Source organism: Grus americana, chromosome 1 (assembly GCF_028858705.1).
Source record: "Grus americana isolate bGruAme1 chromosome 1, bGruAme1.mat, whole genome shotgun sequence".
Classification (NCBI taxonomy): domain Eukaryota; kingdom Metazoa; phylum Chordata; class Aves; order Gruiformes; family Gruidae; genus Grus; species Grus americana.
In genome coordinates this window covers 159,307,096-159,331,359 of record NC_072852.1, presented here as the reverse complement: position 1 = coordinate 159,331,359, position 24,264 = coordinate 159,307,096, and the positions used below count along the sequence as shown (strand labels likewise).

Here is a 24,264-nt window from a genome sequence, read left to right as displayed (position 1 = left end):
AAAAACATGAGAGCAGCATTCTCGGATTTGCTTTTGCGGTTTGCTCATCTCCAGGTTGAAATTGTGTGGTAGCCCTCTGTGAAAGCAAGTGGTCGGGGAGCAGCAGGTCATTCTTTGAGAGGATTCAGGGAGCAACCCATTCTCTCTTTAAAAACTCCAGTAACCTGCTACGAATACTGCAGATCTATTTTTCAGGATTTTAAAGAAAGGGTTGAGGGCATCCTTCTCAGAACGATGCAGGGGTGGAAAGGAGCTTCTCTGTAGGCAGATGGCTGGCAGCATGCCTACTTAAGTGATTATTTTAATGTTGCTGGGATTTTGTTGTACTACTAATTACATGTTAGTGTGCCTAGAACCTTGTATACACATCTTTTCATAATTTAAATTGAAATACATTAAAAATTAAAATAAACAGTGGTTATATTCTTTTAGCATTGTTACAATTTTTGCTAAAATAATTATTTCAGAAATTTGAATATTCTAGATCATCAGATCATCTTCCCTTCCCAAATTCTTCCCTTTCCATCATTTAAGGAATTGCCAGCAAAACAGTTAACACCTATATATTTTAAACTTGAAATCCTGAAAACAAAATTAGGACTCTTCCTTTTTATCCTCTTATCTTTCCTTTAAAACAAACAAATTGACATGTGATACACACTCTCATTGCTGCAGGGCAGTTCCTAGAAGTTGCAGCAATAACCTTTGGTACCGTACTACCATCTTCATAAGCACTATGATTGAATGTAATGCCCCAGGAAGAAAAGACCAAACCCGAAGGCTTTATTTTGGGGAAAAAATATATGAAAAACTGAGATCATAGAATCATAAGCTAACTCAGATGGGAAGGACCTCAGGAGGTCTCTCCTGCTGAAGCAGGGTCAACTCTGGTGTCAGACCAGGCTATTGCATTTTACTCGGGTTAGTCCAGTCTGGTCTTGAAAACCTCCAACGATGGAGACTGCACAATTTCTTTGAGCATCTTGTTCCATTGCTTGATTGTCCTCATGGTGGGGAGGGGGGAAAAAAATAAATGAAAGATGAAAATATCACAGAAAATAAAGAAAGGAAAAAGAAATTACCTAGTAGAACCAAGACAATTTGCAACCATAGTCTAAGAGTGGTATCTCCCAAAGCAAGACATTTATCAGTATTTAGCTGATAAGGGAAACTTCAAATGAAATAAAAGAGGCTATGGAGGTAAAGAACAGAAAAAGACTGAAAGGGAAATAAAACATGATTCAAGCCATAATGCCCCTATTAGGCTGACTTCGCTCTTTACCTCCAAAAAGATTTCATGCTCAAAATCTACAGGACATCCAAGTCATTTTCCAGCCATGGAAGTATTCTATTAGTAACACAACAAAAATAATTTGTGAATGCAACACCTCTATTTTACTCATAAACACATCAAAAATCTTGTTTACAACTGCCTGAAGTCCTAAATACCTAGGGGGAGTGGGGATGAAACTCAAATCCCCAGAAGCCAGTAACAGTTCTATCTCATCATGCCTTAAGAAGACATTCTTATCTGTGAAAATCTGAGACTCCCCACCTCTTCAAGAGCTTGGTTCAGTAGCCCATTACTCCCTACAACACAGCTTGATACTACTCATCTCCTGTGGTGAAGGTTTAAGACCTGAAACCTCTGTGACTCAAGACCTGGGTTTGGATGAATGCCACATTGGTCTACATAGTGTTCATGGTGCCAGCAATGACCAGAAGCTGGAAGTCAAAAGAGAGTAAGTTACATTTCCAGGAGGTATAGTTTAAATGGGAATGAACTGCGATGGACCAAATTTCAGATTAAAATAAAACAGATGCACTAAACAAAAAGGCTATGGGTCTACATTTCCAAAGCACAAATGGCATGCTTATTGTTACAGCTTTAAAATTTAATTTTAAAACAAAAATTCTTCCAACTGTTCCTAGAAGTCCCCAAAGGTATACGCATGAACTTGCACAGTGCAGGAGTCTCCTAGCAGCCAGAGAGACCAACTCAAAGAAATGTAATTTTTTTCTCCTTCCATTAAAGTTTCTTAACTTTGTGATTTATGCAGCAAAACTTAGTGCATTGTTAATATGTATTATTTCTCTGTTGGTCACTTAGAGGGCAGGTGGGATGCGGCTGCTGTGGAAGGAAACGGAGACGGACAATGAAATGAAACAGGAAACTGAAGATGCTTAAGACCAAAACAAAAGACATTTAGTTAGTATTTTCTCACTGTGAAAATTTCCCTTATGAGTGACTCAGAATGCAACAATGGGTAACAGATCAAATCATGACTTAAAAGCTACATCTGCACGTAAAGGCCAGCTGAAACCTCCATCCTTCCTAGAAGCGTGTCTCTGACGTTACCAGGAGTGCTAAAGTCAAAAGATGTCAACAAGAAAAAAATGTTAAGTACCTCTCTCTCCACACAATAAACAGTGCTGAGAACCCTGAAACTGCACATTAAATAGATTGACTTCAGGCCTAGGTATGCCGCTCTTTCCAACCACCCCAACTCCAGAGCCACCTGCCCCTGTGAAGCAGGTGAAACCTCTCCTCAGGGAAGCGGCTCCCCACCGCGCAACCCGTCCCGCCTCGGCCCCCTCCACAACCGCCCCATTACATTAGTGCACCCCCGGCCTATGGTAAACGAAGAGGCCTGTTCGCCCCACGGCCTTGCTCTGCCTCGGTAACGAAGCGAGGCACTTTTTCTCCCCACTGAGGGATGTGGAGGAGGCCCGGGGTAGCCGGGGCAGGCTGGCGGCTGCGGTAGCAGTGAGCAGGAGGCTGGCCCCTCGCCGCCGGCCTGCCCCCGCCTGCCCCGGCGAGGCCCAGGGGCTGCAGGCCCCGAGGCCGGCCCGGAGCGCCCCCTCCCACCGCGGGGGAAGGACGTTCGGGGCGGGCGATAAGGAGGGCGCCACCGCCCCTACCTCCCCGCGGAGCCGGCCAGGCCTCTCGCCGCGCCCGTCTCCACGCTGGGAGCCGCCAGCGTCCCCGGGAGAGCCAGGCCGGTCGCCGGCGATCGAGGGGCCGGGGAAGGGGGCGGGGAGGAGCCGGGGCCCACCGGGTACCGAGCCAAGCGCCGCGCAGCAAGCCGCGCCCGACGCCTCCGACCTACCGCCAGCATCTCCCTTCATGGCGCGGTCGGGAGGGGCCGGTCCCGGCCCCCGCGAGTGTGTGAGGTGTTACGGTTGTGTGCCTGCCTCGTACGCCGTCCTCCCGACGGTGGATCGGGGCGGCGGGGCCCGCCCGGCGGCGGCGGCCGCCTTCGGTCTCTCGGCAACGGCGGCGGGCGGCCGCAGGGACGGGGCGGGGGGGGGCCGGGCGGGGCGGCCGGCGCCGGGGAGGGAGCAGGTGAGGAGGAGACGATACGGACCGCACACACGCACTTGAAAAAAACACCCTAGAGAAACCCACCACCCTCGAATTGGTCAAGAAGAAATACGGCTTAACGGCTCGAGAGACGGGGGGAGCCTACAGCGGCCGGTGGTCCCGTCACGGAAAACACTCCCACAGCGACTTTGAAATGCGTTCGCTGCGCCCCGAAACACGCAAGTGGTGAGCGAAGTGAGGAAGAGCCCACCGGGTGTTACCCGTGTTACCCTCCCTGCAGCTGCTGCTGTTCCATGGGGGGTTGGCTTGGGGTGGCTTGGGGTTTTTTTTGTTGTTGTTTTGTTTTGTTTTTCTTTTTTTTTCTCATGATGGTCTTCAAGTACGAGGATCATTTTCTTATTTTGGTAAGAAACCCTGTTTGTGCATCTCAAAGCTTTTTTTAGTACTCATGCATTTCTTTGTTGCTGCAGAGCATTTACTTCCCTGGTAGCATCAGCTGGGTGGTCTGCTTAACTTTCAGATTACTGAAGAGCCAAATAAAGGCTCAGTCTTGAGCTCCACGGTGAAACAAATTTGTAAAATAGCATCACCTGTTGTAAAGAGATCCCACAAATAAATGAATGAATAAATAAATAAATGAATAAATACTTGGTTTCTATAAATGAAGTCACCATGTTACAATCTGTATTTTTATCTTCTTGGGCAAAAAAAGTAAATTTCTGTAAGGTATACTTTGTCTTTATGTGATAGTAGTTGACACGAAATAATGTGAGCCCGTAGCCTGGAGCTTGTAAATTAGCAAAATTAAAGATGTAATCCTGCAAATGGAGTTGTTGCTATGATGACATTAATGACATGGAATAGGATTTCAAAACCAAAACCTTTAGCAAAAAACCCCAGAAAGCAGAAGGGAAGTGTATGGCATAAATTGAATTAGGTTCCTTTAGATTATATCTATTTGACGCTTAAAACAAAAACTAATAAGGCAGTTAGGGAGCTGGCCTCAGGATTATGGATGCGGTCCTGCCAGCGCTTACGTATGTGCATTACCAGCATTAGCAATTCCAGTAAGTTTAAGCACCTAATTTTAGTGTTGGCAAGATAGTGTCTTTGATAGCAATCAGCCAGCTGACATGGGGAAAAAAAAAAGTAAATCAATTTAAGAATATATGTGCTTACAAATAATACTCTTCACATTTTGTCTTTTTTCTTTCCCAGTTATATTACTTGGGATAAGTTGCTAGGCAGCATTATGCTGTTGGTGATAGCATCTCATAAATGAAATCTGACAGCTGCAAACAGTGAAATGTTGCAGCTATATCTAAGCAAAAGAAATCAGCATTTGCCAGCAGATGCGACTTTGTGCAGCAGTTCTTCTGTGGATATAGTGGTCCAGGAAAAATAATTCTTGATAGAACAATTCAGGTTGGAGGGGAGCTCGGGAGGCCATCTGGTCTGACTGATCTGCTGAAACCAGGCTTAGCTATGAGATCACACCAGCTTGCTCAGGACTTTACCAGTTGGGTCTTGAAAACCTCCCAAGACAGAAACTGCACGGCCTCCCTGGGCAACCTGTTCCAGTGCTTGACTGTCCTCATGGTGAAGAACATGCATTTGGACCCTCTCTTGTCCACTGTGTCTCCTCCTCCTGCCATGCACTCGTGGGAGGAGCCCAGCTCCACCATCTTGAGAGCTTCCTCACAGAAGGAATGGCAGACTGCTCTTAGGTGCCCCAAAAGTCATCCCTTCCCCAGGCGGAACAAGCCCAGCTCCTTCAGCCTCTCTTCATGGGGCAAGTGCTCCAGCCCCAACCACCTTGGTGGCCTTGCCACTGAGCTCGCATATTAACATCTTTCATGTACTGGAGGAGGGCTCAAGAGTGGATGCAGTTATTTTAGATACCATTTAATGAGTGCCAAATAAAAGAGGGTTAATTTCCTTACATGTGGTTTGTATTCTAGAATACATATTTCCTTATGTATTTCAAACTTCTGCTTTTACCTGGTATCATATTTGGTAACACAGCATCAGGTAACTCAGCAACAGGCTGAGAGAGTTGGGATTGTTCAACCTGGAGAAGAGAAGGCTCCAGGGAGACCTTATAGCAGCCTTCCAGTACCTGAAGGGGCCTACAGGAAAGATGGTCAGGGACTGTTTACAAGGGCATGGAGTGGGAGGACAAAGGGGTAATGACTTTAAGCTGAAGGAGGGTTGATTTAGATTAGATATTAGGAAGAAATTCTTTACTGTGAGGATGGAACAGGTTGCCCAGAGAAGCTGTGGATGCCCCCTCCCTGGCAGTGTTCAAGGCCAGGTTGGATGGGGCTTTGGGCAACCTGGTCTAGTGGAGGGTGTCCCTGCCCATGGGGGGGGGTTGGAACTAGATGATCTTTAAGGTCCGTTCCAACCCAAACCATTCTATGATTCTATGAAATTTTGCCCTACCTGCCCATGCTGAGCCCCTATGAACTGCAGGCCACCAACAGGGATCCACACTTTCAGGAGAAGTTTGGATTCTCTTGGACAGCCTGTCCGTGAGCACGACTTGCATCAGATGATGCTAATGCTGGAAGAAGTGTTTATCCCTTGATGCCTTGGTATACCTGCCTGTGTGCAAAGGAAAAATATTAGTGTCTTCCATTTAAAGAATTGTGCAGACAGTGAAGGTCTGCTATTTGCAAGAAAAAGCCTTTGCTTTGCTATTTCACAACACATTGACTTTCACATCTGTCATGTGAAAAGCAATTATGAACAATTTAGAACTTGAGTGGCATGTATCATGTATGGAGGATAAAGTGGAAAACAGATATTTATAAAATTGCTGTTATAATTTTGCAAGGAGTCTATCAGTCATTTAAAGTCCATGCTGATGTTTAATATTTAGGGCTGAAGTTTGGGATTATTCTGGTTTCGAAAATTCCCATTGACCTAAAGAGCAAGCCACAAACACATAGATAAGGACTGAATTTGGCAGTTAATCTTAAGATGTTACTTTGGGCTACTGCAAAATAGGTCAAAAGGAAAGATAATGTCGTAGTAAAAATTAACCTCTCATCTCTATAAATCTAGAACAGATAAAGGAATTTCCTTATTCATTCTTCAAAGTTCAACACACGGTTGAAACTGGCCATAGGAAACTTCCATTGAAAAGGAAATTTTGGAAAATTCCAGAAGACTGATACTGAGAATTCAAGGGGAGAATTCACAACCTTACCTATCACTTTACTTTCTGTAACATGATCTGCAAACACAGTAAGATCTTCCTGGATAAAAGGTAATTAACAAACCCAAGTTTCCTAGACCTGCTGACTCAGTAGGTCCTGAAGAAAAGAAGATAATACAGACCATCTACTTAGTTATGCGTGTTTTGTTGCAGAATTTTGATAGCTCTCAAACCCTGGTTTGTTTGGTTTGTTTGTTATTTTTTGTTGGTTTTTTTTCCTGAGATGCAGTTAACTCAAGCAATTAAAAGGATAAAATTTAGAATGAAGTGTTTCTATGCTGCGCCAAAGCAGGCAAGTAATGAACATCCTCATCTTCCTCATTTGCAGTGAGGAAGAGCAAGAGTTAAGAAGGAAAAGCACTAGCAGGTCCCCAACTTGTGTTCCATCTTATAAAATCCAATTGCTACTCTTCCTTTTGCTGACATCATATAAATACACGTTTCCACAGCAATATGTGTATTTTAATTATCCTACTGTGGTTGAAAAGAGGTAAAGCCACATTAGAAATAGTGAAATTATGGGCTTTTGGTTCTGAATGTATTTGAGCTTTATTTGTAGCTGTCTTGTCCTTACTTTCCATAAGTATTTAAGGAGCTGAAGAGTAAGGTAAACAAATTTTAAAAACATCCCAAGGAGCTCAGCTTATTGGAAATGCCATTGTTGGAATTTGATTTACCACTCAGGAAACAATGCACTGCTTGATCAGATTTCTGATATTCCATAATGAGTAAAAGAATTCATGAAATATTCATTTTGAAATGATGCTTGAGCTTTTAAAAAAGGTCACAAAATGTCATTTAGAAATTCAGAATTAAACTTCGGACCCAAAGGAAGATTTAGTCATTTAGGCATAGGATACAAGGCAAAATCTGCTCTATTTCTGCTTTGTTGCCGTCTAGTCCCAGAGCATCCAAAGTCCTTAGTCATCTTAACGGCGGTTACCACAAAGTTCTCCCTTAGTCTGAAGCCCAGCTCTGCCCACGCTGAGCAGCACCCTGGTCTTGCAAGGGCTCCGGGTGATTCAGACCAGCCCAGCAGCCTGGCTCTCTTCCATCCATCTGCTCTGTGTGGCTCAGGCTGAGAGGTGCTCTGGCTCTGAACCGTAGAACCGTAACAGAAACGGTCGTGGGGCGGCATCAGACTAAGGACTACAAGAGAAGATGAGTTCATGAATAATTTTGATCAAGGTGGATTAGAAAACTGCCATTCAAGAGTGCCTGTGAGTGGTGTCAACACTGACGAACCTGAATAAAGGACATGGAGTATGGTTTTCAAAATATCAAACCTTAAGGAGGGTCCTAAGTCTACAACTAACTATGTATGTATTTGGTTTGCTTTCGAAAAGTACCGAGTACTCAGAAAAGGGGCGATAATGGTGTTCCCCCCTGCCCCTCCTTTTTCTTAATTTTTGTCTGTCCTTCGTTTTTGGTTTAATAACAAGCAGGAGGACCCACTGCAGGACCCAAGCGCTGAAACCATAGAAGATGGTTGCTGCTGCCTGGAGAGTCTGGTGTGTTTCTGTTCAACTCAGGAACTAAACCTGAGTTACTGCAGTTTTCGCCTCTAAGAAGTCAGTGGTATGTATTTTTTTAATTCACTATCCCTAGAAACAGCTCTTTGGTCAAAAAGATGAGAATGATCTTTCATTATAACTCATACAGGTAAATAGTTCAAAAATACAAAAATCATAAACATTCGTTATTTTTATTGTATTTGCCAGTATTATAGATTTGTCAAGATTCCCAGCAACAAAGAATATTGTCCCTTTGAGAAGTAAGACACAGTTTGATCGTGGAATGAGAATTTATATTGGAAAATGACATTTATTTTCTTTCTTGTCCTCTTCAACAATACTGTGAGCTTGGATTATGCCAAACCTTGACTTACTTTCTGAAATAAGTGCTAAATGGTTAAGAATGCAATAGTTCATTTTTTTACAACATACTATTATTGCTGGCATTCTGAGCTCTCTTGCAAGCTCATCTTAAAAATCCCATGCTGCCTTAAGGCCTCTGTAAAAGCAGGGTATTATTGCTGTTTGGGGGAATTAACTAGTAAGCATTAAACAAACAAAAAACCTACCTACTATTTAAAGTTTCAACTGGGACCTCAAAGAGTAAGCTAAGGTTTTACACTAGAGTATAACACAATAACATCTTGATTAATGTTGGCCTATGAACTGTTTGGGTAGCTTATATTCACTACTATTCAGGCCAGCTACATTCAGGCCAGCTCAGCTTTAATCTTGTTCTAACCTTGATCCTATAACTCCAAAAGCTATTTCTATTCCCTGTGTGATATCATCAGCTGTCCCAGATTCCATGTCATGTCAGCAAAATGAACACAAGATTTTCTTTTCTGCACAGCTCTTGTGTACTCTGTCTCTTGCTCCCGTCCAAGAATGCCATCGGATAGCACAGCAATGGCTCTCAACAGCTGCATGCATTTCTGAACTGTGTAATTTAGACAGGTTTTAGTTAACTCCAGCAAGTATTTTGGTCCATAGGTGTTAAAGTGGTTTGTCGTAGGTCTTTACAGCCGTCTCAGGTAGTGATTGTATGACCTTGACAGAAATGATGAAGAATCACTGGAAGCTTCCAACTCTCCTTATTTCATCTTTTATGGAGAAATAATAACTTGTATGATATGTTGGATTTTCAACTTCTGGTTAATTTTAGAAAATTGCTGTGTAAGTGAATGCCTCTTCAATGTCTCCACTGATATAAACCCATGGTGTTACTAAAATGGCTTCCATGGAAACCCAGGAGGATTATTTGACAAGTTTTGGTGGTCTCCACTTATTTTTTAAGCGTAGACTGTTCACTGGATGTGCATTTTGCTTTGTTTTGTTAAAAAAAAACCCTTAAAAATAGCATGGAATGTGCTTTGCAAACCTAATGGCTTTGTTAAAGTGACAACAAAATGAAGCTGGCCACTAAGAGGCTGTAATAAAGGAGTAGGCAGAGTCCATCTGCCTCCACACACCAAATCAAATCTTTTTCAGTAGCACAGTATGTCATCAGAGTCATAGAATTACAGAGTATTTGAGGTTGGAAGGGATCTCTGGAGATTGACTAGTCCAACCCGCCTGCTCAGAGCAGAGTTGCCTAGAGCCTGTTACCCAGAACCCTCTCCAGCCAGCTTTTGAATATTTCCAAGGGTGGAGACTCCACAACCTCTCTGGGCAATCTGTTCCAGTGTTAGACCACTCTTAGAGTAATTTTCTTCTGTATCAAATCAGCTTTTTCTTCTGATTTGTTTTTTTCCTTACATTTTAATATTATTCTAATTTGCTTTACTACAAAAACAATTCTGGCAAAGTTAAGATATTGCTTGCCTTTAAAAAAATATTAAAAAATCACTCCTTATGAATTACCTAGTCTACCTGGGGCTTACAACTTCGTTTTCATACATAATGTTACATCACACTTCTTCACGGTTCAGAAGGCTATGAAACCACAAAAGAGCCATCACCACTTTGGATAGGAAATTACACTACTGGTTCCTCTCTGGTAAATAAAATTGCAGGAGAAAGGCTCATGCCAATCTCTGACCATACCAAATCCTGCAGACTTCTAATAAGAACAATAATAGCAATATACTTAAACTGAGGTTCAAGTGTAGGTGTGTGTAGCAGCACTTATTTTCTTGATTCCCTGTCTTTATTTGAAGTCACTTCTTGTCTGACAAGTATTATTTAAACCTATTGCCTACTTTTCAAAAGGCTGTTTCGTATTAGCAGTATGTTCCAGCTCCTCCTCTACCTCTTCAGCTTTGTGTTGACTTTCTCTTCTCCACCTTTACTCTGCAGCTGGTGACATTACAGTGTGTAAGGTGTACATCTGCCAAGCACCTACAGGTCTGAAGCCTTAGCCTGAAACTCCAATATGTAGGAAAAGTACCATTTCACGAGCGCCCTACTTTGTGTAGGTGTATGTTATCCAGCAGAGAACAAAGCTCCTTAAGATTATGTACAGGAGTGGCTAAAAGGACATGAGCAGTCCTGAAGATGGTGTGTCAGGTTCTCATTTAGAAAGAGACCAACTCCTTAAAAATTGAATTTACAGGCTGTTTGGGAGCCACTTAGCTCCCAAATATATACCCATCTAGTGTGCATATATACATATATGCATAAAAACATTCTAGGCTTAAATGATTAAATAATAAATCTGAGCAAAGGTTAAAATCCAGTAATGGACCACTGAGATATTTGAGGCACGTGCACGTGAAAGCAATTATTAAACTTAAACTCTAGGTGCACGTTTTAAATACTGCACCCTTGGACTGTGTAATTGCACCTTCTCCAAATTCAAAAGGTCCTCAGCCGAAAGGTGTGTATTACTTAAAACTTTGACGGATGTAAATAAATAAAAAATAAGAGAGTGATAAGGTCAGCGTATCATGATGGATGTCTTCTCCTCGTACCTTTGAAGTTATAGTGTGCAGGCTGCTTGAAGGTCTTGTGAATACCTATTAGCACCAGTCTGCACAGGGCAAAAGGAGGAAGATGAACAGATGGCAACATTTCAGTTTGTGGATTAAAGATAAATTTAGTGCCAAAAGGGAATTACTGTTGTTTAAAATGCAAAGCTTTCTATTTATTCTCCTCTAACTCCAGACTTCTGGCAGTGCAATTTCTGACAATCGTATTGTTGTTAAAAGTGCTCCCTTTTTGACTCTTAGGGGGTTTAATTTTTTTTATTCTAGCACTACAAATAAATTGGAAAAACTGTCACACAGATAGAACACATAGTGCTGCATTAAGCATGGACTTCAAAGTTCAAGGACTGTCAGAAATAAAAGCCTGCCAATATTCTTTACCTTTTCACTAGTTCCATCAAAGTCAAATGCATGAGGTTAGCACAACTGTAAACATTTGCAAGACCGAAGCCAACAGATCATTCTTAATACAGGATTTTTACCAGCTGCATTGCATGAAAAAATTCTGTAACATATTTGCAATATGAAATACACTGTAAAGGGCAGCAAAACTTTAAAAATTAGTATACAATATACAACAGCTATATATGCAGCTTTCAGATTTTTTTACATCTTAATTCTACTTGCTCATGTTTTAGGGCAAAATTATGTATCATATAGAATATAGTACACTACAAGTAGAGAGCAAAGTTTTATACTTCATACTTCACAAAGATAACCCATTAAAGTAAGACAAAAATCTTGTGTTAAAAATCTTGTGTTTAATATCTTGTGTTCCAATTTCCATTGGAATCATGTTTGGTTTTGACCTGTATATCTTCAAGAAATAACGGCTTGATGTCCAAGTGGAGACCAGTGATGAGTGGCATTCCTCAGGGGTCAGTACTGGGACCAGCACTGTGTAACATCTTTGTTGGTGACATGGACAGTGGGATCGAGTGCACCCTCAGCAAGTTTGCCGACGACACCAAGCTGTGTGGTGTGGTCGACACGCTGGAGGGAAGGGATGCCATCCAGAGGGACCTTGACAGGATGGAGAGGTGGGCCTGTGTGAACCGCAGGAAGTTCAACAAGGCCAAGTGCAAGGTCCTGCACATGGGTGGGGGCAATCCCAATCACAGCTATAGGCTGGGCAAGGAATGGATTGAGAGCAGTCCTGAGGAGAAGGACTGGGGGGTGTTGATTGATGAGAACCTCAACATGAGCCAGCAGTGTGCGCTTGCAGCCCAGAAAGCCAACCGTGTCCTGGGCTGCATCAACAGAGGTGTGACCAGCAGGTCGAGGGAGGTGATTCTGCCCCTCTACTCTGCTCTGGTGAGACCCCACCTGGAGTACTGCGTCCAGCTCTGGGGGCCCCAGTACAGGAGAGACATGGAGCTGCTGGAGTGAGTCCAGAGGAGGGCCACGAAGCTGATCAGAGGGCTGGAGCACCTCTCCTATGAGGACAGGCTGAGAGAGTTGGGGTTGTTCAGCCTGGAGAAAAGAAGGCTCCGGGGAGATCTAATTGCGGCCTTCCAGTACCTGAAGGGGCCTACAGGAAAGCTGGTGAGGGACTGTTTATCAGGGAGTGTAGTGACAGGACAAAGGGGTAATGGGTTTAAGCTGAAGGAGGGTCGATTTAGATTAGATGTTAGAAGGAAATTCTTTACTGTGAGGGTGGTGAGGCACTGGAACAGGTTGCCCAGAGAAGCTGTGGATGCCTCTTCTCTGGCAGTGTTCAAGGCCAGGTTGGATGGGGCTTTGGGCAACGTGGTCTAGTGGAGGGTGTCCCTGCCCATGGCAGGGGGGTTGGAACTAGATGATCTTTAAGGTCCCTTCCAACCCAAATCATTCTATGATTCTATGTATATTTACACATATGCTAGAACAGATTTTGTCCAATGTCTTCTTTCATGTTTCAATGAAAGTTTATACTTTAACTGAATGGGTACTTGACTAAACACTGGATTTTACAGGCCCCAAATTGGACTTTAGAAGTTCTTTTGTTATCTATAAAACCAGCAGAGCAAAGTGAAATGCTTGATGCATTTTTTTTTTTTTTTTTCCGGAAGATCACTAGCAGACCTAGTTATGTTAGCAGGAATCCTGTGAATTGTAGCCTTGTGTTCACTATGTAAAATGTAAGACACCTAATTACACTTTTAGGAAAGGCAGCATCTGAGTCACAGGATTTTTAACCAAATCTTAAAATGTTTTCCAGAACAGTATAATCTGTGGTATACCAGATATTTAATATGAAAACAAAACAAAGAGTTATTCATTTTGAGAAAGCTACTGAGAACTTTAATCTCCAATACAGGTTCTGGAACCAGTGAAAATTTCTGTCAGCTGCCTGCTTTAAAAATGCATGCATGTGTGTGTGTAGACTGGGACACCCTGTATCCTACCATCTTTTGTGATGGAAGTTTGTTTCTTTAAGTGGTTTCCATCCCAGGGAGGTATCAGGCAATCAGCAATTTCCCAGGAACCAGAGGGATCAAAAAAGTGTTGCAACTTTTCCTTAGAATAAAGAAATGCACGTGGCCATTCCTGCCAAATTTTATTCACTTAGAAAGACTATCCCTCATTTTAGCTTAGTTTTAAAGCACTTCCAAAATCTCCCACTGCTCTGATGAAGTATTGTACTGTGTGTTTTAATGAGGCATTAGGAAACAGCTAACTAATAATATTTTTTAATTTGCAGTCACTCAGGCTGGTGTAGGTTGGCAGCCCGTGGCGTTGCACAGTGCGATGCCGGGAGCGGGTAACTTTGGGGAAAGGAGGGGAGGGAGGGACCTGGGGAGGCAGGTGGGAGAGAGGTGCTCCAGCAGCCAGGCAGGGATGCTGCAGCTGGGGAGCACTGGTCCTGTCTCCGCCGCCGTGCACGTTTCCCCCACCGGGTTACACAGATTATCCCAAGCAGCCATCCATCAAAGGACAGGAGGATACACATACCTCAAATATTTATGGTGCCTGCACTTTGAGAATGAGACAGTTCGTTCACATCTGTGAACGGGCCACTTTTAAAACATCAAAATAAACCATCTGGCTTTGCAACTGTTTCTAATTACTTCCCTGCCTAGACTGTAAACTTTGGGGTTTGGCACCAGCCTCCCTCCTAGAGCGCTGCCCAAATCCCGCTCCCAGGCAGCTAATCAGAGCCACTGCAGCACGGGGGGAGCAGCCCTGGAGCTGGGCTTGTCCAGCTCACAGCTCTCCACACGCCCAGCAGGTCTGTCCGGCCGTCTGTCCGTCCGTCCGTCTGTGGGAGTGCTCCAGGTGCGGCGTAGCGCAGCTTGCACCATGTACGCCCAGGGGCTGCCGGGGCTGGTGGTGCTGCTGCTGGTCACCTCGCTGCCAGCCGGTCACCCTGCGCCGCCGGCCAGCCCCCCGGCCCTGCGGTAAGTGCGGCTCTGAAGCCTCCCCGGGGGGTTGTGACTGATTTATGAGGTGTCAGGAGTGTGGAGGATGGGGTTGAGGAGGGAGCGGTGGAGTGGTTTGCGAGCTCTTCTTCTGCCTGCTTAAAAGTGGCACTGAGGGAACTGCTCTGGGTCACTGGGAACCTAAATAGGTGGTGTGCAAACTGCAGGGGTTATTGGCAATGATGTATTTCATGCCCGAGATGCAGACCTTTATTGCAGTGAAGGGGGAAGAGCTGGATAGTGATGACTCTTTACACCCAAACCTCTAAATTCTGCTGCCTGCGCAGAGCAGGCACCTAACCACAAAATCCTGCGTGTTCCTGCTCTTTGGTGCAGCGGCACAGCGAGGCACGCTGCCCTTTGCTCTTCCCTTCGCCAGGGCCAGCACCTGCCTGCTCCTAGGGCCAGCAGCTCCCTTGCTCTGGAGCCTGCAAAACCTAGTGTCCGAGGAGTGCAGGCACTACTAACTTGAATCCTCAGTATTCCCTAGCGTTGCGCACACCTGTTTTTGGCCTGGCCGGTCCTTTGTTCTGTTTTCCTACAGTCAAGCTCCTGATGAGGCAACGTGTGATTTTCCCTGTATGTATGTATGATGTGTATGTCCTGAAAGTCCTGATCTCTGTGTGCTCCAGCGCACGGTACGATTGCATGGCAGAGCTGCAAATCTTCAGATCTAGCATCTGGATTCTGCTGACTTTACTAAAACCACTGCCACAAACTACACTATTGCATGGAAAGCAGTGATTACTTCGGTTTCCTTTTCCGATGAAAGCATGGATCCTATGTATCTGACAACCAGAAGGATTACTTTGGCAAATGTATTTTATTAGAATCAACCATAGGTTTGCTTTTTGGTATCATATACTCCTGTTATGCTGCCTTGATGTTTAGATGTTTCTAAACCTTTTGGAGTAACTCGGATCAAAGTGTTTCATGATAGATAATCAAACTATACATGTATATGCATATATAGCAGATATGCATAATGAAAAAGAAGGTGAGCCTAATGCAGTTTAACAAGGTAATTAAAATACAGTGTAAGCATTCCTGCAGGTAGAAATAAGGTTTCTGATGCGAGAGAAGAAAATTGCGTGATTTGAGGCAAGCAATAGTTTACAACTATAACTAAAGTATTCAAAACAGTATTCTAGGGGATGGCTGGAGCCATGGCAGGAGGGTGGTTTCCCATGAACCAAGCTCTCGTCAGCTCTGAGCTGCAGCCCCTGGCAGCTTGTTTTCTTTGCTGTCCTCCACAGGAGCGGTTTGGGTAGTCCCTCTTCGTGCCACCTCTCCCGGACTGAGTCGGAGCTCAGGTGCCGCGTCCCGGGGGGAAAGCTGTGCAGTGACAGGGGCAGATGTGAGTGTGGAGTCTGCATCTGCCAAGTGACCGAGTCCGGCAAATACTACGGTCCGCTCTGCGAGTGCCACGACTGGGTGTGCGAGATCTACGACGGGAAGATCTGCGCAGGTAAGGAAGCTGCTACGGCGAGAGAAGCTTAGAAAATTAAGAGTATATATTATAACCGGAAATATGTTGGGAACACAGTACACTGATATATTAGAGACACGGTTATAAATGTACCCCTGAACCATGACTCTAAACGGGATTGTGGGCACATCCAAGGATTTCACCAGATTAAAAGACACAAGTCAAAGGCCCTGTCTCTGCCATAAAATGGGACTTCCCCCAGAGCGAGCTTCATCTGCGGCAGGGGCAGAAGCAGGAGTTGCTTTGGGGGCTCTGCAAACTATGTTTTGAATCTAATACAGGGCACAATATTGCTTGCGTTTTTCATATAATATTGGTGCATTTGAACTGCTTGCCTAATGATGATGTGTGGTATCTACTAAGGCTTTAAACGATCTCTGAACAATCAATTTTGTCCGGTAATTTTTTTTTTTTTTTGTCATCTCCTGCTGTGAGGAAAAAGATTTGCTGTAACAGGTACCACACTGAGGATGTATAAATACGAAAACTCTGTTTTTTCTCCACGTAATGATAATGCTTTCCAAATAGAGACTTAAAACAATGTAATTGTATTGTGGCTTCCGAGATTTCCCCACTGACACTGTATTCTTTAATGACAGATGAAATAACATACATTTCTGGGAGAGGATTTAGTCCCTGCCAGTTGTTGGAACATGTTGCTTGGTTTGCATCTAAACATTATCACTCTTTCATCTTTCCAGCTGTCTTTACTTAAGTTTCTGGGCTATTTCAGTCAGATTTCGGACTTTTTTTTTTTTTTTTAAGCAGCTTAGAATAGGATTTTAGAAAAAAGCAGGGAGAAGAAATGCCATCACATTCCTAAGGGGATTCAGCCTGGAGCTTGGTGAAAGGGGCCAGAAGGGTACTTCATTTCTAGTATCCCTGCTTCAACAGCTTTACCAGATTCACACAAACGTGTCATCTTTTCAGGCCAAAAACTGCAATTAGGTCAATGGGAATGTTACAGGAATTCTCCTAGTAAGAGGATAATACAAATGCATTCCAGCAGTGGGTTTGGCAAATTTTGTAGGAAAAAAAGAGCAACTTATTTTAGCAACAATGTAGCTAAGAATAAGAAGTCCAATAATAACATGAAAAGATCAAGGATGGGATTATGAGAAAAATATTTGTATTTGGCACCTATGAGTCTAGAATTTTGTGGAGAAACTGATCTATAGATTCTGTAGTCAGCAGCATTAAGTCCATTTACATAAGAAATATGGAGGGTCTGCTGGTCCGTTCAGTGCTTTGCTGTCCCAAATGGGAATTTTTTGATCGGTGGTGTGATTTCAGTATACTTGCTATTGTTGCTGGAATAATTGTATAAAGTAAAAGTGAAAGCTCCTCCAATTTTAATATTCTGCAGCAAGCTCAACTATTATATTCCTGTTAATGTCATGAGCAGTGGCTGCAAGTTCTGTCAGTGCTTTGGTGGAAAGGAGTGCTGACAGGATAAACAAAACCAAGCGATTTCTAACAATATTTAGCTTTTGAGCTTTTGTGTAGCACTTCATGCAGCAGTTCAAAGATGTGACTGTTAAGTGATTAAATATTTTTCAAAAAAACAACTTTTTGTAGTTGTCACCTTTTCTAGCTGGAGTATTGAAGCCATGTTACCACTGAGATGTCAAATAATTAAAATTCACTCTTCTGGAAAAAAAAGTAGTAAAAAATTCAGTACAAAGTCACGGGGCGGGAAACAGCTGTGAAGGGCTTGGGGTTTATGCTTGTTTGGTTTGTTTTTTTGACAACAGTGCTGAAAGTCCAGCTGACTTTGTTGGAGTCCAGGGCTGCCCGGCACTGCAGGAGAGCGGCCCTGGGTAACTCCTTCGGGACTGGGAAGTGGGGTCTGGATCTGGGCGGTGAAACTCCTGCTTTCAGCCTCTTCATTTCCCCCTCCCGTTACGTTTTTAGTCACTTAACTTTAAGTCATGTGTATATGGGAGGAGGGGAGAATAGAAAAGATGGTCAGGGTCAGATCTAGTATAACTGGCAAGAGACTGGTCCTTATGTTGTATGAATAACATGCTCCCCCCTCAGCGACCCTTCAGTAAACCGCATCTTCTGATGTTTCTTAGTGTTATGCCACCAAGCTGATTTCCCACGTATGACATAGTTTCCTTTCTTTGCATTTTTGAGCAAATTTTTAAACTTGATGATGAAATTGTATTTCCTTTAGGTGAATAGCCAAAATGTCTTACTGCAGTTCTATTCTGGTTTCCTTTTTTGTTTTTCTTTTTCCTATTTTTAACTTGGTATTTACTGTCCTACTTCATTGCTGGTCTCTCCTGATGAGTACAAGAACAATAACTGCTGAGTGATACCACACGCAGAACTTCCAGACGCTAATCGCATATTCCTCTAGAGAGCCGTGGTATTTGAGATTAATGCTGTTTCAAACAAGCTACTTTTCAAGCTGCCCGAATGATACCTTTTTCAAGTGACTGATGTCTAATCACCAGTGATGTTCATATTCAGAGTTGGACAGGCAGAGTCGTTTGAGTCACTTGCACCAACGATACCTGTGTTTCCCTGCCAGTCAGTTCAGACATACCTTCACTTCCCTCTCCTGTCCCAAGCTAAACAAAATGCTTCGTTGCTCAATATGCAGCTCATTATCTTCAAGGCACTTTCTGGGTCAGATTCCCTTTCTGGACCAGTCATTAGACACCCATATTCTGAAGAGGGAAGGTCTGAAGACAGAAACGATGTCTGTCTATTTATGATTTGCTTTTTCTTATCACCTTGTGAAAGCAATGTAAAAGAGATTATGCCATGAGTAATGAAGACGAGCAGATACAAATGCCTCTGTCCTTTTACTCTCCCATGAGACTTCTCTGCTGTAGTTCACTTCCATGATGTTTCCAGGTGCTTTGCAGGGAATTCTGATCATTTTTTTACCCTGTATCCCACTGAGATTGATAAAGCAATAGGTGATCTCTCACGGAGACAGAAACAAGAGAGAAATGAAGTGCTGTAGGGTGAGTCACTGAGTCCCCTGTCCTCCTCAGTGGCCTTTTTGTCTGCCTGCTGTATTACCGGGTGTAGAGGAAAGAAGACTCCCAATACTATAATTCTCTTTGCAATGTTGGTGACATCTTTATTTTGTAATTTTTTTTGCTGGTCTTCAAGGAGATGCGCTAAGAGGAAGACGACTGCAAAACACTGAATCAAACCCCCAAAGGATTTATGCTTCATTCAGGGCAGACAATATATTTCTGGCTGTTTATTTGCAAATAGTAGTTCTGATCTCAGACAGTTTCATATTGCCTCAGGCTTTCTTAGCGTAAGTGGAGCCTGTGTTGTGTGCAAAGGAAAATGGAATGCGGCACTAATTCCTATCACATTGCTGCTTGATATCTATTTTTCTGTCGTTTTGCAGTATAGAGGAAGATCAATTTTAGTGAATTATTTTTTAGTTAATCTTTTTTTTTGCTGTGTTTGTGATTAATGGAGATAGAAAAAGTAAACTAAGTGTAGACTTCCATGGCCAGCTGGAGTGGGAACACTCTAGATGTTCCTAGAGAATGGACCATGGAAATTGTCAGCTGGGACATGAGACAGTATGATTGCGCTGCTCATAGTTGATGAGATCAAAGGGCATATATGATTTGGTGACAGCATAGAGAGCGATATATGAAGAAGGTTCCTCTTTGCTCAGAACTATATTCATTGTCTTTGCTTTTCCATACTTACTAAGATTTTATAAACAATTTTTCTTCCAAACTAAAATACCTTTTACACCTACTGAATAATAGTGGCCCTGCGTGATTTACCACTGCCATAAGCAGTTGCTGGGGAACTTCTGTTGCTGCTGTTCAGGCCAGTGAAAGATTTTTTTTGTGTCTTTCTCCAAAGCTGTAGTTGCTGTAAGTGCTGTACCTATTTTAAGACTAGTTCAGCAACATAATGGCAATTTTAGTCGTAGGTTTTCACAGCCAGAAGTGTTATCATAGTTATGTGAAGGGCAGAAATGTGAAGGACAGAAAGATATCAGTGTCATTATTTCCCACTCTGTAAGGCTTTAAACTATGCAGAGAACAGAAGTGACAAGGAGAGGATGTAGAAATACAAGATAAATACAAATTAAAGTATTGATGTAATATGTAGTTATGCATCCATGTGAGTTTATTGGATAAATGGCCCTACATAACAGTTGGAGAGAGCTGGGAAATTGAGAATGGAATTTGGAGAACATTTTGAGCCGAGGACTGCTCTTTGCACAAAAGCTGAATAGTGTTTTTAGGCAGAGCTATCTTAGTTCAGTTGGAAATGCTCTAACAACTGTACCTTTGTATTAGTACTGAAGGGAGGTCTGACACGCTGATTTTTCATTGAGCAGTATTTCTTGCTAAAAGCATGAAGAAAAGCCAGTCTGTGACCTGCATTGATTGCCATTTGATCCGAAATGAAATTCAAAGCCCTGGATTTTGAGAACAGGTGTAAGCCTCTTCTCTGTCAGAGGCCATGTTTGCGAAGGTTCAGCTGTGGCATGTGTGGTTGCTGGAGACACAGCCTCCTAAAAAGGCCAAGTTCAAAATAGGGCAGGAGGCTACTGATGAAAATGGAAGTTGCAGTTCTTCTCTGACCTGCTTTGCTTTAGTCTGGATTTCAGAACTTGGCTTAAGTGACCTTTCCTCCTGGAGCAGGGGTTTGTAGGTGTGGTAATAGCACACATATTCTTCTCAAAACAGATCTCCCAGATGCTAGTAGAAGTGAAATTGTGATAGCACGGACCTCATTGCAGGCTTGTTGCCTTGCTAAGTGCATGAGGTGACGGGAGGTTTACAAAGCACAAGCTAAAGCCTGTATTATTCTCAGCTTTATGATGTTGGTACCTGATCTAGGTAAACTCAAGCAGCCTTTGATACATCTACAGCTGCCGTAGTTCCAAATGCAGCGTGTATGTTCATAGCAGCGGCGAGGAGGAAGCTCAGGGAGAGGCGCTGAGAGGGAGATTGCAGGAAGGGAAGCATTTCACAAGTATCTTATTAAACGACTTGTAGCTGAATGGCTAGGCCTCATTTTGAGCACCTTTATCTGCAGATATTACTTCAGAAAGTACGTGGTAGTTTAAAATAAAAATCAACGGTGAGTACACTGGGCATGTGGAAGGACAGGCTTTTTGCAGCACCGGGCAGAGCTGGTATGCAGCCCCTCAGGCCATCACCAACAGCAAAGCGGGGGGGGGGGGGGGAGCAGCATCTCCTTCACCCTTTGCCCTTCATTAGACTGGAGTGACAAGCTTATCTCTTGCAGAGAAAAAGCAAGCCTTTGTGCAAGTTTTGACAATGTAAGTAAGTGTTCTGAAGTGGATTTGAATTTGTATGCTATTCACGGACTGATAATGAACTAAAGTCTTTTTATTTATTTATTTGAAAGCGTGCCCTTGATGACAGAAAAGCCTTCACAGACCGAGTTCTTTTATAAATGTTTGTGTTTCATTATCATTAATATGGAAAAGATATGGATGATAGAAAATACATGGTGTACTTAATGTTACAGAAGAGTGTATTAATGTTACCTGCTTCATCAGTGGATGGATTTCAGTAAGTGTTCTTATGACAGCCTTTGTCAGACAAACTGACTGGCTTGGTAAGATTTTCTATGCTTATGTAAAGTTTTATTGTTGATAGCTGATGTTGTAAAGGGCTTCAAACCATCCATCACTTCTGCCACTGGCCTGTTGACCTTTCAGTGTAGGGGTTCCCAGGTTGTTTGTCCTGATAAGGAACATGGCACTGATTTAAAAAGTTTCCACGAACTTTTTTAGGAGGAAAGATCACATGGCTAGTGCTGTCCCAGGAAAAAGGGCAATTTGTGCTTAAAAAGGACTGGTGCTTGGCTTCCATGCAAAGACAGACCCCCAAAGCATATATGTGGTACTGGAACTTGTCAGTGTTTTAACTGGAGTTAAACTGGTGGTGGAGGGAGGCCACGTAACTTTGTGGTGTACCACAGTTGTATTGCCGGAATCAGATTTCCTTTGGAGCTGGAAGGACTGTGAAGAACAAGGCAAAGGTGAAGGAGCTGCAATTTGAGGGGCTTTATTTGAGGCGGTTTATTTGAGGTTTTTTTCCTTTGGTTTCTTTGAGGTTTTTTACTTTTCCCTAGAAAGAGAGGATTGTTTTGGCCCAAACCACTTCTCATAGCAATAATTCTAGATTGAAAAGACACATACCCAGAACCAGTGACATATGTTTTCCTCCACTTCTCTGTTCCAAGTCTGAGTATGTAATGAAAAAATGTTCTTCTTTTAAACAATATTTTAAAAGGCCGTTTTAAAGCTTCCTTTCCTAGTGATGGAGTGAGTCTTTATTTGCAGATAGGGGTTTGTGAATTGGTACATAGGGAGTGGGCTGGAACACCAACTCAAGCAGTTACACGATCAGATTCTCATGTGAAGAGGAATAAAGATTCAAGAGAGTTTAATTGTGGTTGCACCTGTCCCCTTTCTTGAAAGAGCAATTGATCATAATGATCCTAAGACCTGCTTTGCCCTTCTGCCTGTCCAGCTGAGTAGCAGCTGTGATATAATCTGGGACATTTTCTTGCCAGTGGCTTAAAGAGTGAAGGCATATCTGGGGCATTTCATGGGGAGAGTGGCTGGGAATGCCAACTCTTAACACTGGCGGGAGTGAACCAAGTAATAACTTTGTGATTTGGAAAACGTTACAGGCAAATGCTCTTGCCTTGGCAGCAGCACGCAGCAGCAGATGTTGTGTCTGGAGCACCTGGTCACAGTATTGTGTTCCTGGGGTCAATGCTGGGGATGGGGAGAGGCACGAGTGGGCTGTGGGAGAATCCTCCTGTGCCCCACACAGACTGCCACAGTCGACCTTCCTCAGTCATGCTTTTTCCAGTCCTTTGCTTCCAGCAGCTCCACTTCAGTCTTTCAAACCAGGTGGTGCCAGTGATTTTAAATATTGGGGATGTTAGCTTTCACGATCCAGTGAGAGACTACTGAATGCAAAAGTAGCTCTTTTTAAGTATTTTTCCTGGTTTGCATGTGATTTCCTATTTAATTAAACGGCTGTATTAAAGTTATTTAAAACTTGAAGTTGCGTAGCTGACAGTTAAGAGATGCTAAATGTGACTCTCTACCTATATTGAGAAGTCCTGTGCATTTGCATCATGATACATCTTTTAATTTTGTATTCATTATGGTTTTCTCCAGTGGATTTATGCTTCGATGACAGGAGGGAAATGGTTGCTTCCTGACATTTGAAATGGCTTAGTTTACAAACTTGATAACCTATTTAAAGGAATATATAAATGTTAATCATTTACCTTAGTCCATTCATTTGTCTGAAACGTGGGGAACACATGTGGCAAAGCTGTTTGTTGTCATGTAACACAGGTTTCTTCATGTCCTGTTTCCTCACTCCAAATGTTTTCAACTATGTTTTGCAGAAAGTATCTGGATATTTGCTAAACTCAATGGTGCGAGTTGATTGAGTCTCAGAAGCCAGAAGCCCCTCTTCTTAAGAAAACTCTCTCCCTCTCCACTTCCTGAAACACCCACGCTCATTTCTTGTCTGTCCTTCCCCTTTCAGAAATTCTTGGATACAAGTAGACCTAGTATATGGTTTAAATGGCTTTTCAACAGGTGAAGATACAGGTGCTTCTTTCAGAGATGAAAAATGAATGGCATTTGTCTGTAAACAAGAGGTAAACTTACATAATCCAATACATTTCTATGTCTGTGTGTCCTGGTGAGTATGTGCTCTAAAAAAAAAATTAGTTGAGGGATTTTCTTTGTCTTTTCAGTTATACACCTATGCAGTTTTTGACTTGTCCTGGGAGCAATTCCTCTGGCTTTTAAACTAGCAGCAAATCTGGATGTCTACAATACATTTCTGTTGTGAATAACCTATTTTCCAAGGGTGTAGTTCAGAAGCTGAAATTTAACCACTTTCTTTCTCGTATAGCCGCGTGGTGAGTATCTTGTTTACTTTGAGGAATCTTTGAGACGCTCAATTGTAATCTCTCTTTCCCTCTGAACAGGGTTTACTGGATTCTTAGGGACCACAAGTTGATGGTAAAATCAGCTGGTAGTGCCATGCTCATTACAAGCAGGATAGATCCCTCTCCTCCAGAGAAGAATGCAAGCCCCACTTCAGGTGGTGTTAACATGTGCGGTATATGGCACTGGACTGTAACGATCACAGCATCCAGCTCTGATATACACCTTTCTTTGCAGTTCTTGCAACGAGTTACTAGAATGTATATTTTTTTCTGCTGATATTGAAGAGAGGGGAAGCGGAGGGTCAGAGATCAAAACTATGTCTCCTGATCATCTTAGACTGATGATGAGACTCAGAAGAGAGCCCAAAAATCTGAGTCCCACTCAGGGACTCTTAAACCTCTGAGTTCCCATCAGGT

General features: G+C 43.0%; 2 protein-coding genes across 9 annotated transcripts in view; one reads left to right on the top strand and one right to left on the bottom strand.

Annotated features, from left to right (window-relative positions):
* The window catches only part of NALCN (sodium leak channel, non-selective), a 247,179-nt gene extending 243,898 nt beyond the window's left edge, over window positions 1-3,281 (bottom strand). For 6 of the 7 annotated variants that reach the window (XM_054847101.1, XM_054847129.1, XM_054847111.1 and 3 more), the window contains exon 1: window positions 3,111-3,281. Coding sequence is in view for 1 of the 7 variants with exons in the window: in XM_054847148.1 (XP_054703123.1) it covers window positions 3,111-3,129 (19 nt within the window). In the remaining 6 variants the exon portion in view is untranslated. Of the gene's footprint in view, window positions 1-2,922; window positions 3,014-3,110 lie in introns of those variants that run through there. The other variant, XM_054847105.1, reaches the window with a different exon arrangement.
* A 10,889-nt stretch (window positions 3,282-14,170) lies between these two features.
* Window positions 14,171-24,264, top strand: part of ITGBL1 (integrin subunit beta like 1) — a 157,903-nt gene continuing 147,809 nt past the window's right edge. For both annotated transcript variants that reach the window (XM_054808144.1, XM_054808134.1), the window contains exons 1-2: window positions 14,171-14,369; window positions 15,647-15,858. In XM_054808144.1, the coding sequence (XP_054664119.1) occupies window positions 14,272-14,369; window positions 15,647-15,858 (310 nt within the window). In that variant the 5' untranslated portion in view covers window positions 14,171-14,271. The remainder of the gene's footprint in view (window positions 14,370-15,646; window positions 15,859-24,264) is intronic.